The sequence below is a fragment of the Zootermopsis nevadensis genome, unplaced genomic scaffold (assembly GCF_977971745.1).
Source record: "Zootermopsis nevadensis isolate Lab colony 2312 unplaced genomic scaffold, Znev_1.0 Znev_ptg000030l, whole genome shotgun sequence".
NCBI classification, from domain to species: Eukaryota; Metazoa; Arthropoda; class Insecta; order Blattodea; family Termopsidae; genus Zootermopsis; species Zootermopsis nevadensis.
Window position 1 is genome coordinate 4,253,889 of NW_028259162.1, and position 19,009 is coordinate 4,272,897.

General features: G+C 41.2%; 1 protein-coding gene across 2 annotated transcripts in view; it reads right to left on the bottom strand.

The window, feature by feature from the left end:
* Reck (Reversion-inducing-cysteine-rich protein with kazal motifs) overlaps window positions 1–19,009 on the bottom strand; it is a 104,522-nt gene that overhangs the window by 74,826 nt on the left and 10,687 nt on the right. Inside the window, exon 1 of one of the 2 annotated variants that reach the window (XM_022060667.2) lies at window positions 9,231–9,389. The exons of the other annotated variant lie outside the window; for it this stretch is intronic. Within the exon in view, the coding sequence (XP_021916359.1) occupies window positions 9,231–9,327 (97 nt within the window). The 5' untranslated portion in view covers window positions 9,328–9,389. Of the gene's footprint in view, window positions 1–9,230; window positions 9,390–19,009 lie in introns of those variants that run through there. 2 annotated transcript variants of the gene reach the window in all.

Sequence of the window (19,009 nt, forward strand, 5' to 3'; positions counted from 1 at the left end):
TTCAATGCGAAAGTTCAATAACTTCTGGAACAGAGAAGAAGTCCAATCCGCTCTCCCTGCTCAACAATTTATTTAATCTGTTGCCCTCTCGCGAAACTATTACAAGTGTTAAATCTGCCAAAATTCCACATCGGCCACGACCAAACTTCTATCTTAGAGTTCAAATCTCGCCCTGTGTGATTCTTAATTACAAATCACATAAATTGAGCAGGGTACACTTAATGCTGTCAGGCGTGATTGAATCAGTACTGTTAAGATGGAAAGGGTGAAACATACATGGAGATAAAAAACGAACAATTCCAAGGGACACAAGCGTAGTTAAAATGATAATATTAAAATGCAGGACTGAACTAACGCAGGCAGCAGACAGAGCCCAATGTCGTGCTTCTTTGAACATGTTAATGAACTTTCCAGTTGGATAAAAGTACGGAATTTCTGGACCAGATTAATATCAGCAAAAGTTCAAGGAAGACGTGGTAGCATGGAGTTGTTTACACGTGTAAGTTTTGGTCACGTCTGTGAAAGGAGCTTAATTAAATGTGTCTTCCTAATAACCCAGTAGTGTTAGGCAACGTGCCATCCATCAATAATTCAATTGGATTACCTACATACACCGCAGCTTGTGCATACCAAATACGCCTTCATATGGTATTGAGTCTGAAACCAGTACGACGAGAAAACAGAACTTGTAGTTAGCGAGGAGGGGTATCCAAGTTTGCAACTACAGTAATGTACAGTGGACGCAAAATATCTCCAAGACTGGGCTACGTCACAGTAATAGGGAAGGGAAGATGGGTGTGCAGGGGGGGGGAAAGATGGGTGTGCAGGGGGGGAAGATGGGTGTGCTTCGCTGCTACCAGACATCAACACCAACGGGAGATATCTTAGGTCAAGTACCTGTTGAGCCGTATATATCAATTCAATTTGCAAACTGTTACCATGACTGTGTGCCACTTAATTGTGGTCTTGTGAGACCGAAACATGATGTGGCCATATATTAATTCATAACTGGGACATAACAAAGTTTTATGTACAGACAGAAACAACATTTTAATTCATCGCGTTACACAGCACAATAATTTATTTCACGAAATCTCAGCGAAGTTTCTTTCATGAAAATTTCAGAAACTCTGAGCGGTTTGGACATCCGTGGCAATGCATTAAAACAGAAGGTTAACTTGACGGATCTGATGTATTGGGCAAGTCAGCTGGATGGACGGCGATTTGTCTCCGCGGACGCCAGCAACCCGGGTGACATCTGAGCAGCACGACTGTCACTAGACTAAACGCTGCAGAGGAACTGATATATCGTGGTTCATGCCTTTCAGCGTCTTGAGCGCGTTTGTCTGCCAACGACACACAGAAGGGAGACGCCGACTCATTTGTTTCTGGACATATTAGGCCCAGTCTTCATCTTCTGGACTCCTTTCCTACAGAACGTACAAATTCAAAGCCGAACACATGGTTGATTCAGATTCTGAAAATCTCTGATGGAATCTCAGGATCATAACTGAACAGAAAGTCGCGACACAATAGTTAACAGTCAGGCTTCGTCGTCAGAACGTCACGCGAGACCGACTATCCCGACTGATATTTTAAGTTACAACTTATTCCACAGTCCCTACGAGACTATCCCAGCCATTTGCATTCCAAAGATCAATTCAAGAGAATTCATTCATCATTCAAATCTATATAACCTGTGCAGATGCTACAGCATCATCAAACGTTCCGAGAAAACACGACTGGAAAGATTCCGTTGGTGTTCTTAACGATGCAACACCAGCGGTGACGTCAACAAGATGATAACCACGGCTCAAAGAAACTAACTCCTAACTGAAAGGAATCATCGTTTCACAACCAACAGGAAAGGTCATTGCTGCGATGTGACCAGAGGTCACAGTTGTGAACCTACAATGACCTCGGTACAAACTGTTGCAATAATTCCTTTTAAGAACTGCCTGTCCCCATTGTGGCGACTTGAAAACGTGTTGGATCCCATCGTTGTGTAAACGTCGGAAGGAATTGAAAAATGAAAGATGGACTGTCGTCCAATGGCATGATAATCATATAAATTTTTATGAAACCCAATAGATTGCTCAAAAGTTATGCGAGTATGTGAGACTCGAACAAGCACACGACGTGGTTAGCGTTCCTGTAGAATTCCTCATGGAATAAGACAAGTTAGTTGGCTCGCACTTTGCAGAGTACAAATCACGGAACGTTCGGAGGCCGTTCCGAGAAGGTGCCTGGTGTGAGCACCACTCCTTCGCTAGCGAGCGATCACAAGTCACATCACATCCGCGGCAAATATATTGATTCTATCTCTTGTCAACGTGGAGGCATGTTTCCATTCTTTTTCACTTCTTACCAGTTTTTTTTCCACGAGAGTCTTGACGTGTGTGTCTCGTTATTTATTGCGCAGAATCTTCGGACTTTCAATTACGTATGCATATTGTGCTGCGTGTTGCTTATCTCATAAACACCTCATTCCAGCTCTGGAAATCTACACTCTGCTTCGTCAGGTATTGAAAGTGTTTGAATAGAAACACATTCTGAGCCTATTTTCCTTGCAACGAAATACCAGCATTAAGGTATCATTATGTCCATCCTAATAACTTTCCAATGAGATTTTTAAATCAGTCTCCTCTCAGTGCCTTCTTCAGACATAACAAGTCTGCAGCACAGTCCTCCACGCCCTCACTACGCCAATACCACTTTACCTCTCCTTACGCTTAAACAACTTATTTTATTTAGTGTTCTGTCTGACGACAGGTCCGTATGAACAGGATCCTTCCATCCTTTTCTCGGACTGGGACCTGTTCATATACGTTCTTGGCAGATGATCCAGAAGTGGTTTGCCATTGCCTTCTTCTGTGTGTGAATGGAGTAATTGTTGGGATGCCACGGAGGAAAACTCCGTGTTGCCTAGACCACGTCCTTGCCCAACACAAGTTATAAATTCGCGCACCGCCGGGAATCGAACCCGAGACCCCAGGATTACAAGGCCAGCGTTCTAATCGCTACACCATCTCATCTTATTATTATTTAGTGTTCTGTCTGACGACAGGTTCATATGAACAGGATCCTTCCATCCTTTTCTCGGACTGGGACCTGTTCATATACGTTCTTGGCAGATGATCCAGAAGTGGTTTGCCATTGCCTTCTTCTGTGTGTGAATGGAGTAATAGTTGGGATGCCACGGAGAAACCGGGGAAGTCCCCGGAGGAAAACTCCGTGTTGCCTAGATCACGGCCTTGCCCAACAAACGTAAGACAGTAAGTTATTTGGAACACATTGTGGCTTCTTGAAAACAGCTCGTTCACCGGAAGCAAAGACTAGCTGACAATCCATTAACAAAGCACCTAAATTAAGCTCCCAAACAACAGAGGCTGGCAGGAGCTACTCGGCCACTTGGGCAGGCCCCGCCTGTAGGTGGCAACAGAACTGTTTCTTGATGTCAATATTACAATGGGCATTAGGTTCGCTTTGTTGAATTGTCTTGTGCAGTTATGCCTTCCGCTTTAAACCGCCTGTCTCTGCTGATAAATGTCGATTAGCGAATTAACGACTTGAACATTATTTGATTTGAAATGTTAATATGTTCATCTTGTCTTCGTGCAGCCTTCGGCTATGTTCATGTTATTTATTTTCGACCGTGTAAGTGATGGCCATGTTCAATACTGTAAATGCTGAAGGTTCTGTAATTGACAAGTGACTGCTATGCTCAAACATGCTGTTCGCCTATTATTACTTGACAGCTAACCTGCTCTTATACGCCGTGAATGTCGCAACAAGAATGTTTTTCTAGTTTTGTTTATTTAACGATACCTTATTAGTCGTATAGCGGCAAATGAGACCTTTCGTATTATCTGCCATCCACTTGTAGCGCTCGATGGTCGTTGCTGTCAGTACGACCTTCAGTTAGTTGGGTACCTTGCCTGACCTGAGACAACCCAACACACTTTTTACTCACGCACAGTATCACTAAGTGGATGGCAGATAAACCAGGAGAGGAGACGCAGAATCTTTTTTTTTTTTTTTTTTTTGGGATGACGAATGTGTGGGGAAGTGATCGATGCCTGGGTAGAAGTTTGAAGACGGCTTCTGGGTTGTTGAGCGGTGTGGTCTGGAAGAAGTTTACCGACGTTTCGAAGGCCCTTGCTGCCTCCATCATCAGGGCGATAAATGTTACCACACGGTGCTACAACCCAGAAATCATTAATCTTAATGCACACCGCCGTAAGAATCTCACATCTTACGTCATTCTAGAAGGCTAAATGATACCACAGTAAATATGTTGGACACTGCCCATTGTCTGAGGTACTTAAAACCTAGTACTGGATAAAAATGACTTTTCAGGAGTTGGCCCTACTCTTGTGTTGTCGCTGGTGATAAACATGAAGTTGAACAGTCAGGGAACTGTTTATGAAATTTCCTTCCGCCTAATTCAAATAATCACAACTTATTGACTATCACATAAATTACTCTATTCCTGGACTCATAGCCTGTTACGGACCGGGGAGAGATCGGATTGGAGTCGGTCCCACGGCCCGCAGTCTGGAAAATGTCGAAGACAAATATAATCTACCGTATCGGAATCCGTGAATACGGAGTCAACTGGAATGCTGTAATGGACCTGCAGGGCTCATGGACTGCGATTAGCAGAACAAACAACGTAAATTATCGCCATTAATTAGAACGCAACATTTAAACACGCTCGGAATTGCTAACATTTGCCGGTGGAGATTAAATACACATCGGGGATTTTAACACGCGCGCCTGTTTGGCCACGAAGACACGTGCGTGCTCTCTTCAATTCTAGGTCCCTTTACTGGGTACAGATACACACGGCCTCTGATTCACTAGCCTGCAGGAGAGTTATCGTACGACGCACCAATGCCAAGTGCAATGAAAGCACAGACTCCGTCATTCATCCACAAGCCCGTGAATTGTCCCACATCCAACTGCAAGAAATATGTACACGATGAATTGGAAAATATGTACAGGAAGCGGCCGTGTCCGATTTTAAGATAATACACCAGAATCACACCTATATATCGACTGCATTTTACACACCTGGCCATCACATTTATTATTTCTTAATCGTTTTTTTGCTACCGTTTTAATCGACAGTTAAAATATTTTAAATTAATTATTCGGTTTTGTCCGTCTAATCACAATTATATTTAAAATTTACAAATAAGATAATTAAATTATCATTTTATGTTCCACATCGAATAATCGATTTACATGTGGAACATAAAATGATAATTTAATTATCTTATTTGTAAATTTTAAATTTTAAATATAATTGTGATTAGACGGACAAAACCGAATAATTAATTTAATATTTGATTCACAATATGACGCAATTATACTATCTTATAAAATATTTTCTTTTATTAAATATGTTAGATCCGATAGGTCTCCTAGCGACGAAAATCAGAACACGGGAAGATATTCGCTCAGAGAGGGCAGGGCACAAAAATGCGGACATAACTTTATAATCCGAATGTAATTAGAAACTAAGTTTTATGCTCCATAACCCTTTGAAGCACGTTCATCTAAACTCTAAATAATATCATGAAGTCCATTCCTCGTCTCCACTACACAGATCAACTGCTTAAAGCCGTTCAATGAAATATTTGCTGTTTATTCCGATAGTCGTGTGTAAGAATTAGTTGCTATTGTATTTTAGGTTAGGTTAAACAGCGGGGCTACTGTGATCGACCTAGCAAAGTCCTAACAAAAAATACACAATTTTCAATAAAACTAGTTTTAAGCCCTCAAGCTGTTCCACAATAGGAACATCCACTTGGTAATTCAATTCCACCTTTTTCGGATTAAAAGTGATAGGGGAAACACGGTTCCGTAGAATTAGACGTAAATACGTCTATACGGAAAGGAAGTTTATATATTGGCTTTATTCTAAATATTTCCTTTATACCCGCTTTACAATTGAGTAAAGTTTGATTAAGACTTTGCTTATTTAACTTGAATTAGTTACGCTTAAGATGGGTCTGTGGTAGCTGAATGTAATGTAAGGTAATGTAAGGTAATGTATTATTATTTAGTGTTCTGTCTGACGACAGGTCCATATGAACAGGATCCTTCCATCCTTTTCTCGGACTGGGACCTGTTCATATACGTTCTTGGCAGATGATCCAGAAGTGGTTTGCCATTGCCTTCTTCTGTGTGTGAATGGGATGCCACGGAGAAACCGGGGAAGCCCCCGGAGGAAAACTCCGTGTTGTCTAGACCACGGCCTTGCCCAACACAAGTTATAAATTCGGGCACCACCGAGTAAACAATTGACGTTTCCAAGGTAACATAACAACGCAGTTACACTTTTTCGTTTCACTTTTTGCCGAATGACACTGACCCGAAAATATAGACGTATTTACGTCAAAAAAACGTTACAGTGCTCAAATACTTAATTCAGGGGTCAAGCACGCTTCGTTTTGGCTATTTTATAGTTCTTAGCGATCGGTTGACCTCCACATCTGAAGTTTCTTCTGTTGGGTCATTCCAAATCACACTCTAAGCGCTCCATATCAAATATGGCTAAACGGTTCGGATTTGGTTCAAGACGACTGCGGAGTGCTCGTGACCAAGAAGTCCTAAAAGGATTGTGTTCTTCATCCGTCAGTTCGCGAAGCAGCCGTGAGCACAATTCGCACAGAGAGCCTGTTTCTTCATACAGAAGACACTCTAAAAACCAAGAAAGCAATAGAGTAGGTGCGCCATTGCCACTTGTTGCCATTAGCACAGCGACTGGTGGTTAGGTGTCTGGACCATAAGTGGCGTTCTTAATTTCGCTCCATCTTTGCTTACAATTGTCGACTCATTGTGAACCCGGTTTTCCACTTTTCGCACCGACTGCCTCGTCTGTGTTCAGAGGCATTTCACTTCTATAACAGATTGTGCCGAAGCTACGGCATATCTCACACTAAAATCAGTACGAAGTCACACTAATGGCACTAATGGCAACCATGGACACTGCTGTGCTGTGCTGTACCAAGTATCTCAGATGCTGTCAGACTCACTTGTCCCTGAACATGGTTTTCCACTCTGGTACGGCGAGGAAAGCAACCTCCATCACCCACTGATCTATTTTCACTGATATATGTCTATGCGTTTTCCTTTTCCTCAACACCCGACCTTGCTATAAGGTTAGGGCAACTTCACCGGACATCTGTGCAACGAAATAGGCTACGACATCGCGGAAGACACGATGACTCTTCAGCGTCAGTCGCGGTGTTAAGAACGCCATAATTAAGATTCGTGTTAATGGCCTTAGAGTAATCTTAAGGAAGAAGAAATCCCGAATGAAGTCGACGCTCTTGTGCGCTCTATTCTTCAGCTGACACACGGGGTCACGCATTGCACTTATCAGAGACAACTGTGACGTCACTGTATGGAATTCGAAACATTAATTGCCACAAATGCAAAGCAGACAAAGCTACCACTCAAGTGTGAGTTGGAACTAAACGAGGAATATGGAAGGAGTCGTCACACTTTCATAATCGCTTTAAAAATTTCCAGTTTTCACAGCGAGTAGGAAACGCGATGAGTTCTTTCTTAGGCAGCGTAAAAGGAACCGTATCTGTGCGGCCGATAGTCCGAGAACACCTAGCAAGATTTTCACACCAACTGTAAGTTTATGCCTGCTGATCGTGCCGAATTTAATGGCTAACTTGGTTATTGGTGGTATTTAACCGTAGAACTCTCCAACCAGAGTTTGTTAGTTTAACACTATTATGAAAGATATTAATATTTCTACTCCCACACACTATTCTGAGATTCTGTGTCAGGTGGTTATGATGTGGCTCCATCCACAGTAGCTGTCATATTAAATATTATGACGCCGTGTGGACTTACGGCCAAATATTACCGCTTCGGAAAATATTCTACCTCCATATTTAGCCCTGAAGATGTAGGAAGTGTGTTCCTCTAGAACACTGCCATCTACCTCAAAGTTCCCATCCCAGAAGACCACCATCAACATCTTTACCGCTATAAGAACCTCAAATATCCGTCTCTTTTATGTTTAAACGAAAGTTTTGAAACGCCTAATACGACAAATAAAACTTACGATGCGCAATTACACAAAAAATGACATATTACGAAGAAGTATTCAAAAGAGAAATATGCGTGTTCACACCCCTTCTGAAATGTCAAGATTTCTTTAAAAACTTGAAAATATAGTCTAGTTCTGATAATAAAATAGTGAATCAACACATACATCAACTTGAGATGTTAATTTATTAAAAACCTACGTTAACAAAATACAATTAAAATTGATTTTTATTACAGAAAATTGGAACATTTGTCTAAATCGGACGTCAGATGGATGACTGTTTTCTTGTTGATCAAGCACTTAGGAATCCGGGATTAGCAGTCGGTAAAGTGGCTTTCTATCGGATGCAGGGCAGAAATTCGATTCCCGGAAGTAAATCAGTTTTGTCCATCTCATTCAGAACGGATCTGAGGTCCGAGACGCGAGATTCATCTCCATCAAGCAACCAATTCCCCATCCTCCTAGCCTGTTACCACTTCATTGGTCCGATAAAACAAAACTTCGTTTATTTTATGTACATGACAGAACAAATCTGAATCGCTTTCAGGATGTCTGTGTTTGGAATACCAAATGACACAAATGTCGTCACCCATCGAACAAGCACATGCGCCAGACCACAGCAAACGACAGTCCAACATCATGCTACTATCAGCAGCCAGTGACATCATTTCCAAAAGAACAGTATCACTAAAATTCTTGTCTGGAACTGTTCGTCACAGAATACGCCATTCTCTGTTGTTGTTACACAATATTAGACAAGTCCAGAATCTATTAAAGGCATTTCTATTACTTCTCCGCAGACGTACCTGGAGGAATGGTTTACGACAGCCACCGACTATTCTTGAAAAACGTCTATTTTTATGGTCAATGTTATATTTTTCATACTGACATTTCCTTCGGTCAATCAGAACAATATCACGTGGTTTTCGTAAACAAATGGCAGATCTATTCACTATCACGTACACTCCTTCCTAATCAAGTCATTGTCATGACATTACGAAAGACTTTATATTAAGATTACAATAAACTCAAACTGCGTTCAGATGTTATTGACATCTGTCAAAAATGACAACACCTTACACAGACCAACCTCTTTACAGCAATCAACAGTTGGTTGCTTTTGACACACAACGAAAATGTTTCGACGTACCTTGGGCAAAACGTCCGGGCGCCACGCAGAGGCATATCAGCACCAGAAACAGTAGAACGTAATGCTGGAAATTCAGAGATGCGCCTAAAAACGTCATTGCAGCGAGAGGTGACTTCACACGTGTTCACATGCTGAGCTCTAGCAGATGACTGAACATAAGCAGCAACTCGTAGAACTCGCTTGGGCCGGTTAGTTTGCCAAGAACTTCCCGTCTTCGTCGTGCACATGTTCCGTCTCACTTCTTCTTCGGGGGGGGGGGGGGGGGGGGGCTGCGCGTGACCCCTATCTGCAGGCTTTCGCCAGGATCTAGCACCACCCGCAGTAAATGAGGTTTCAATCACTTAATATTTTCCCGCCTTATAATCTACTCTTGGATCGGAACCTTCCTGCCAACCAATCATCTACAAATCATAACAGAATCCTCACGATCTTATTTGTATAGTTGTTTTGGTCTTTCACTTCGTTCCACGGCAATTCGTTATAACCTGTTAATTTATACGGTGCCGTGATAGTCCATTTGAAAGTTTAAAGAGATATGGATCGAAAGACCGCGTTTCGATTCTCGGTTGGGAACGGATTTACTTTTCGCCAATTGGTCTAGAACGCTCTGGGGTCCACGCAGCCTCCAACCTGTTTCCCTCTTTCACTCAAACAGGATAAACTATTCTTCATCAGTTTATTCCTTATCTGACGACGCTGTCAGTAGGTGTGAAAGTAAGCGTCGATGATTAACAAATAAAGGGCTAATTCAAGGTACTATCCCAGTATTTGGCTGGAAGGGCTTAGGTAAACCATGAATACCCTCAGGATAGCCGATGTCCGTGACACGGCTCTGGGTGTATGAACTTCACTCCCACTGGACTACTTCCCAGTTTTCAAGATGGTTTTGTATTTCAGCTTTTCATAGCAGAAGGGATCTCCGGGTTCCTCTCTGGACACCACAATCAGATGATTCAGAGGAAAAAAGGAAGTAATCTCACCGCATGTGATCACGTGTCATCAGTTATCAACCAACCAGCCCCTCTAGTTTAAACTCACTGTAATCTGTCCGTAGTTGGCATTCTATAAATGCTGCAAAATGCAAAATTTCTAGGCGTCTTAACAACGCTGTATCAACTGGTGAGGCAGCCTGATCTCACCATAACACGTCTACAGCAGTGATTTCCAACCTGGGGTACGCGTACCCCCGGGGGTACGCAAAGACATCTTAGTGGGAATGTGAAATTTTAAAAAAATATATTATTTTATGATAAACACTGAATAATCAGTAATGTAATTTATTTTAGATGTAGATTATATACTATGTATAACTTGAATTATACACCAACAACTTTGGGGGTACAAAGTTGAAGAGAAATTATATCTGGGGGTACGCGAACAAAAAAGGTTGAATACCACTGATCTACAGTACACAATCAGACCACAATTAGTTGGAAAAAAATGTATAACAGCCAGTGCCAAGAATCGCACGCAATTGCATGTGGCAGTATCGCCCAAGAAACACCTGAACTCTTTGTACGGAGAAATCAAATACAGAAACTGGCTGCTTATTATTATGCAAATTATAATACGTAGGTCGCGCACATGAGGAAGGATAATGCATGGGCATTAAGTCATTTTCTGTGACTGAGAATATTATACTACTCTACTAAATCCTATTTAAAGAAGATGCTTCTGGACAAATAACGATGAGCTGTTTCTATTAGGAAAATACACACGAAACCAAAATAAAAATCACTGTCCCTCTACGTCAACTTACTTTCACTTTGTAACTTTCTAGTGTTATTTAAACTTAACTGAACGTCAGTTACTGTTTTTCTAACAAGTGTCTAGTGGCAGTCCGTATGTAGGTCGTCCACAGGAAGAGATTAGCCAACATCGTCTCCACGCGGCGTTTGGTGGGGCCCACGAACGAGTTACATCGGTAAAGCGTCTTTGGGACGTTCGGGTTCAAATCATGGACACGGACTCATTCTGTTAAGATACCCAATGGTTTTCCTCAGCCTCTTCAAACAAACGCTCAAATGTAACCTCATGAAAATACATCAGTCAACTTTCAGGTTCTCACGGCGACCTGAACATGGCTGTCTCCTGGAAAGTTGCACCGGGTAATCTGGCAGATACTGACCGATGTTACAGAGAAGCTTACTGCCTCCATCGTCAGGGTCTCATCAACTTATCACAATTACGACGGTCATATCCTTCGAAATCCTCTCTTGCTATTCACGATCATCTTTTGACACTTTGTACGTGTAATTAATCTCTGCAGTCACTGAGTAAGATAACTAAACGCTGTAAAATCTAAATTTCTGTAGGAAAGTTTTTTAGAATCTCCGTTGGGCAGCTTTTGTTATTTCTTCCAAACAATAGGCCTATCACGAAATAGACCATGCATGATTAAACGTTTTCCTTCCCGATTCATCGCACATAAGGATAGGTACAATCATAGTTACTGAACGTTAAATAACATCGGCAAATGATACAGCGTATTTAAATAGCAATCACACTATTACGATAACACGACGCTATCACATACAAATGTGTACACGCCTGCAACATGATGTGAAAAAGACTGTTTTTTTTTAAACTGAAAACAATATATTGTAGCAAACGTTCTAATTCGATTCAACTTTGTGCTTTGTACCAATATTTACGTTTAACAGGAGTGTGCTTACGAGTGACTATTCATTTTTGCGCTGGTTTATATCAAGTGTATCTGTTCAAAACCCTTTTTTTTATATTTTGATATTACTGGTCATTGGCTTCACACAGTAATGAATTGTATTTTAGCTTGAATTTGTTTTGCATCGACAATACTGTTCACCGATTCACTGGCTGGCGCTCGTCTTCTTCGTGGAAATGATAACAATCGCGTATCAGTACACTACGTATACAATATAATGGCAGCTGTAATACTGAAAGAAATGTTCCTCGTGATTATTAGTGTCGTAATAAAATACAATTTCCCTATGTTCGTCGGAGATGCTTAAATAGTTCACGTGGTACTGACAGGCCTACAGTGAAATCTTCCAGTCATCCGGTCAATGAACTTCTTTTTCTTAAAGTAATTTTGATTTTTTGAACTTTCAGTTATAATCAGTTTGCGTTACATAACCCGTAGCATTCCATTGTATTGTACAATCACACTAATAGTCACAACTCATCTCTTGTAACAGACGTCCCTTGGACTCTGTCCATCGTCCCTTTCGCTTTATTACAGCATAATTCATCATGACATTAGACTGTCACGTCACGGAGTTATGCCATTACAAGGAGACTAACTTGCCTTAAGCCTATTTCCTGTCTACTATACTTAAGTTTTCTTTCGGAACTTACAATTTTAAATTCGCTGGATATATTCGGAAATCAATTGTTTTCACCCCCTTGTAGTTAATATTTGGAAGATTAAATCTTAGGTTCTCGTAGATTACTCACTTTCACAACCATACAAAACGATGGGTAGATACTACAGATAACGTAGATATTGATCAAATGCATTATGTACCCCGGAACCAGACTGGGTAGACTTAAGGACCGGCCAGATAATGCTTCAGCCTGTAATCGAAGCCCGGTAATCAAGCTCTTGCCTGTTTCTTTCGTTAAGTCCCGTAACTTATACATAGGCCTATTTTTGATTTGTAAAACACAGGAGGCTATAAGTTGACTCAAATGAACAACGACAAGCATTTATTATTTTTTTTCCTTGAACTTCATTGTTTTGTTGTTCTGTGCTGTATATTTAAAGACATGACAAGTTCAGCTCCTTGCTTGTCATCACAAGGTCTTGGTTTATGATTGAGAGTAATTGCAATCGATCGAAATAGCAAGCAGTTTAAATACGTGATCTGTCAATATGCAAATGTCATCTTGCGTCCTTCAATCGCTTTAATAACTTCTGCGTAATAAAGAGACTGGATACTGATATTCTCGTAGTTCACACAGCACAATGGAGCTCGTACACAGTACGGACAAGTTCTAGGAAACCATTCATCATGTCGCAAGTCTCCGGAGGTTATGTTCGTGATACCAAGGGTCATCCTTCGTCATTCACATAGCAACAGACCGCTTCATCAGTAGCTTGTTTTGCTGAGGCCACTACTAGTGTGGTCCGGCATTAGTACAAAAAACTTGCTTGTAAAAAAATTCGTAATAAAATATATGAAAAAGGGCAGTGAAGACTATGATAAATTTTACATCTTGCTCTCTCAAAATCGTAAAAGCATTTCGGAATATCAAACATCATAATCGTGAAAGCTGTCACTAGAAAAACCAATAATCCGTGTCGACCTCTTTCCTCTAATTCGGACATTTGGACTGCTCGATTCCGCCAACTGGAAGAAGGTAGTGACATGCGTACACTCTGCTTAAGAATAAAACTGCTCTTGATCAGTCCACATGAATTCCACGATTATCAGTTCGAGGTCATCAATCATAAACATGCTCTGTCTTCAGTAAAGCTGACGTATACCCGCCCGAACAGTTGACTCACATGTTTGATTCCTACATTGGTTATAAACGACTACAGAATACCACAATCTAGACGGTTGTGGTCTAATTTGAGGAACAATACCAACATTCTTCTGGAAGTAATGAGGAATATCGCGAACATTTTCAGACGGGATAACCGGAACTTCGGCCCAGATTCAATTTTAGGAATATTACGTACGATGTGCACAAGGCGGACCCACACTGAGGCACGAACACACAAATGCTCAGGACAGGACGAAGCGGAATTTGCACAGGTCCCGTTCATTAACGTTCCCTATTGAAAGTTCTGTATAACTGCATTCTAAATGTACGTATGCATATTTTATGAATACTCATCTTTGAGCCTTCAACCCTATATGTTACTTGCATAAACTACCTATTAGACTTAATCCCCTCCAAGTCATGTGTCGAGATTACATGGACAATGCGTGAACATATCGTAACACTGTTGTAATGTACAGAACTAATCACTTCACTAAACTGACCAACCCTACACAACCTTTACTCTGAGCAGTCGACGTTTCGTCTGCTGTAAATGAACTGGGAAGCTTTGGCTTCGAAGGGTTGATATAGTTCAATGGAGAATTCCTTGTTGAGAAATTAAACTAGCAAAGAAATTCGAAAGCTCCAGGTACTCGGAGAGTGGTGAGCTCAAAGCTCCACCCGTTTTATCCACAGAGAAAGAAATCGCTGTATCCATTAGATGAGATCCTGCCCCCAAACAATTTACAGGTTCAAATGGAAAGTTTAAGAGACTGTCGGGGTCATCCAGCAATTCCTCACCTCACGAAGACTTTGATGCCAAGGCAGAAAGCGTCTCCAGCGGTTGTGCACGGAGGACAAGGTGCGTACTGTCCTTTGATCATTTCACGGAAATCAGCTTCAGGCCTCAGCAATGTCTGTGGGCGATCGAGTACAAGCATATTTCAAAGGAAGAGATTTAGGGCGGAGTCTGCCATTCACTGATAAGAGGAGAACCAGATTCCAATGCAGAACAATTAACTGCCATCCACAAAGACGCACAACGCAATTCTGATGTCAAAGTTCCAATTTTGTAGGGAGAACTTTCTAAAAATTGGCTACTCCTATCTGGCTGATTGACTTAGACTTGTACTTCACCCAAAAATAGATGGCGTGGCGTCCAGAAAGCAAATTGTACATTTCTTTTCTTTACCTGACATTATTCATAAAGCTTTACAGTTGTTCACAGCTACTGAAAAATATTGTCGACGTTAAGAAGTGGTTTCTGTGTCAGATAATCATCATAGAAGACACAAAATTACAAAATAAATGTACGCGAAGCGAACAAAACACAAACGACACCCGCGGGTTGACAGCCCCTGTGATAGTTTCAACTGAGACGCTTTCTCTAATTTACTGTTGAATGCAACAGGTTGATAGGTGGAAGAATCTAGATCCTACGTCGGGTGTGTATTCTAGCACTCAGCTGCAGTGGCTTGTCGGCCAGCTATCACAGCTGATGAATGACAGATGAGTGGTCTTCTTCCAGCGGGAATGTGGCGCCACAGTCGTGTTCATTCGTTTTACTGTGACGTCCGCTCTTGTGTGGCACTGTTCCTGTCAACCAAGATTATCTCTCCGGTTCTACCTGGACAGCAGGTTGTTCCCTGGGAAGACTATATTAGCTGAACAACATTGCTTGACAGCTCAGTCACAAACGGAAGATTTTGGAGAAAATTCCGATCTTCTCTTTGTCAAATTTAGATCACGTGCAACCACAGATTTCCTCACATAGGGCATGAAAAACAAAGATATGGATAAAAGCGAAGGAAAATTTTGTAATGAGGCAATTCAAAATTTGTGCTCTATATCAGACATTATCAAGGCGAACAGTTAGTGGGACATTTGGTGGGCAAAACACATAGCACGCACGAGTTTAGAAATAAAATATCGAGAAAAAACTTAAGTGAAAAGACCACTTGGAAGACATAGGCGTAGATGGGAGGATAATATTAACATTTGTTTTACGAAACGGTGAGTAGGATGTACACTGGATTCATCTGGCTCAGAACATGATTAGGTCGAAGGCCCTTGTGAAAATAATAATGAACATTCGAGTTCCATAAAAAGTGGGGAACGATGTCAAAGAATTCAGCACATATCATATAAGTGTATGAAAACAAGACAATTTATTAAAATGACGTTTAAAATTAACGAAAGGCAATTGAAGTTTCTATATAAAGAACCTGTGAATACTGAAGGCAATTACTGAGCCTGTACACTAATAAAAGAAAAATGTACGATTTGAGGTTTTCGCGGCGGTGAGTCCGAAGACGTCTGCCTTCTGGGTTTGTTGCGCCGTATAGCCTGGTAGAAGTTTACAGACGTTTCATACGTACTTGCTGCCTCCATCATCAGGGCGATCGCCCTGATAATGAAGGCAGCAGAAACCTCTGAAACGTCTGTACACTTTACCAGACTACACGGCCCAGCAAACATAGAAGGCAGCCATGTTCAACAAAAGAAGAATGGTTACCATACCATCTCGATGTATTCCTTGTACAAGCACAACTGCTTAGTATGGACTTCGCACATTCTTTATTCACCTTCGCTGCTGAGGATGTTTTATAAGTAAACAGTTTGGATGCTTCTCGTGTTTGCCTGTTTGTCCATGCATATCAGAGGTGCAGGCGCCAAGAATTTTCAATACGCTACTCCGATACAAACCGCTTCATACATGATAAGATTGTGACAAAATTACAAGATGTATCCCAATGCCTAACCTTCGAACAGCTGTCACTTTCTGTTCATAGTCTAACATAAAAATCAATAGGCTGTCTGGAGAACGCCGTTCGGAACGGGTAAAGACGATAGGCGTTAAAGTAGCTAAAACAAGTAAGTTAAGAGAGTAACATTATAAAAAGAGGAGCGTGGAAACTCGGATTTCGTGCAATACGAGATAGACCCGGGTCGCTGTGCAGTCGGTAAAGTGGACGAATTAGGGGCAGTATAACCGGGATTCGGCTCTACAGTAAATTTTCTGCATCAAAGATGTCCAACGTGTCCCCCAATATTTCAATCATTATTTCCATAATACACAGCTTCCACACAATAGACATATTACTACGAAAAAAACTTGTCATGATAAGAAGATGGCTGGTTTGTGGGCTGTTGCGCCATGTAGTTCTGTAGACGTTTGTCGAATTTTCATAAATTCTTGCTACCCTCATCATACACTAAGATCACCGTGATTTGAAACTCATCGCTCTGATAATGGAGGCAGCAAACACATACGAAGCGTCGGAAAACCTCTGCCAGACTATTCGGCGCAACAACCCAGAAGACATCCATCTTCATACTCGCCACTGTGAGAATCTTAAACATCACTTGTCATAATAAACTAATAATAATAACAATAATTATTATTATTATAACATAAAAAGTGCCTCCGTGTGCCTCAGGACCAGGCTCTGAAAGCATATATGGGATGTGGAGGTAGAGCGCCACACATTCCAGAACTCGGCAGTCGACGAAGTTGAAAGGTCAACTTTACTCCCCGAAAAGTTTAAACCCCGGGAAAGTTTCTCTAAACTTGGTGACAAGGACAGAAATCCGTTCCGAGTATCAATCTCCAGACGTCCAACATGTAACTAGTCATATAGGATTTGAGACTTTGGCTTCGAGTACAATCAATAAAATCTTCTCGGACAATCAACCGCGTTAGCCGGTTACCTTAGTAAACCGACGTTTCGGGAACAAACTCTGTCCCCATCTTCAGGGTTCCGAGGATCCAGTCACATCAGAACCCTGAAGATGGGGACAGAGTTTGTTCCCGAAACGTCGGTTCACTAAGGTAACCAGCTAACGCGGTTGATTGCCCGAGAAGATTTTATTGATGTAACTAGTCACTTTCGAAACCGCGATGTCCAGTTGACAAACTCTGAAGCAGGGTTAAATGTATTTATCTTGGGTTACATTTACAAGGGATTGCAACACCCTAGAAACTAGTTCATGCAGTGTGTATTTGGAAACCATAAGCCACACGCCCTATGATCGGGAAGGGTCGTCTGCAGTCATTTGTGTTGCGGGGAGACTGTTGCATTATTAATGCGCACTGGGGGAAGTTAAATCTTATCTATATTCCGTCCCTGTGCAACCTACCACCGGCAGAGTGCTTCTGGAAGAAGACGAAATTCACTCTTGTGCGGTCAGACAACAACAGCGTGGAATAAACATGTTCCTTCCTCTCTCAACAGAGCATTGCTTATTTTGTCGTTTCAATCATCTTTAAGTGTTCGACTATTTAATATGATCTAACTTCAAATTTAATCTTTTAAACCAAATTAAAAGCTTTTAAAATTAAGGGCCTGCACATAATACCTTACAACCATCACAAAATGAGTAAAATTTAAGTGTAAAAATTGGCATTCCTGTCACTTCAACGGTCCATTTGCTCTTGGAATAAAACTACAGATATTTTATATAATCTATTATATTTATATGCGTTGCTTTCACAAGATGTATAAAATAAATGCATATTTGGGATGTGGGTTTGTTCGTCTTTTGCTTATACAAATTTCCTGTGAACAGGAATAGTGGATTACCAGTACAAGCCAAACTAGTGTTTCATGAAGTTATTACACACAAACCCTTCTCTTGTAACGTGTTTCCTACTTAGTATGCATTGACAGAGGCTATGCCCATTTCCATACACCAGAACAGACATCTGTCACTTTCCATTATGTGTACGCCTATTCTACAGAGAACATATTGCATTCTATAATTGTACTGAAACACAATAAATTAGTGAACTAATTAATTCTGGAGTGGAACGGATGAACGAAAATCGATTGGAAAAAAATCTATACGTACTCTCGGAATGAAAAACGAGTAAGAGGAAGACCATTTCCACATGATCGCTCATAGAGTAGGAACACACACATTGATGAATTCCCTCAAGTTGTTATGGACGATGAAATTTAATTGGTTTTCGCTCAGGATATTCCTTAAGTAATCGGTAAGAATTTGACTGTTCAAAAATGTTCTTTCTTGAATAGATCCTTTAGCCTTCTGGATTCCATCGATCATTCCTCCTTTAAGAACGTCGGACTCCGTCTGATTCATTCTATTGAATATTCTGGCACGAAAACTGATTAATTCCCCCACGACAGGCTCTTTATCTTAAATGATACCTAGACAGGGAATAAAACACATTGAAATGTAAAGAAGCTGGCGGTGTGGGTGTCAGAGGTCAGCAGTAACGGCAGCTTCACGCCCCACGATTTTCTCCTGTTTCAATTATCCGGTCCTTGCCTGTGGCTCTTTGCGGT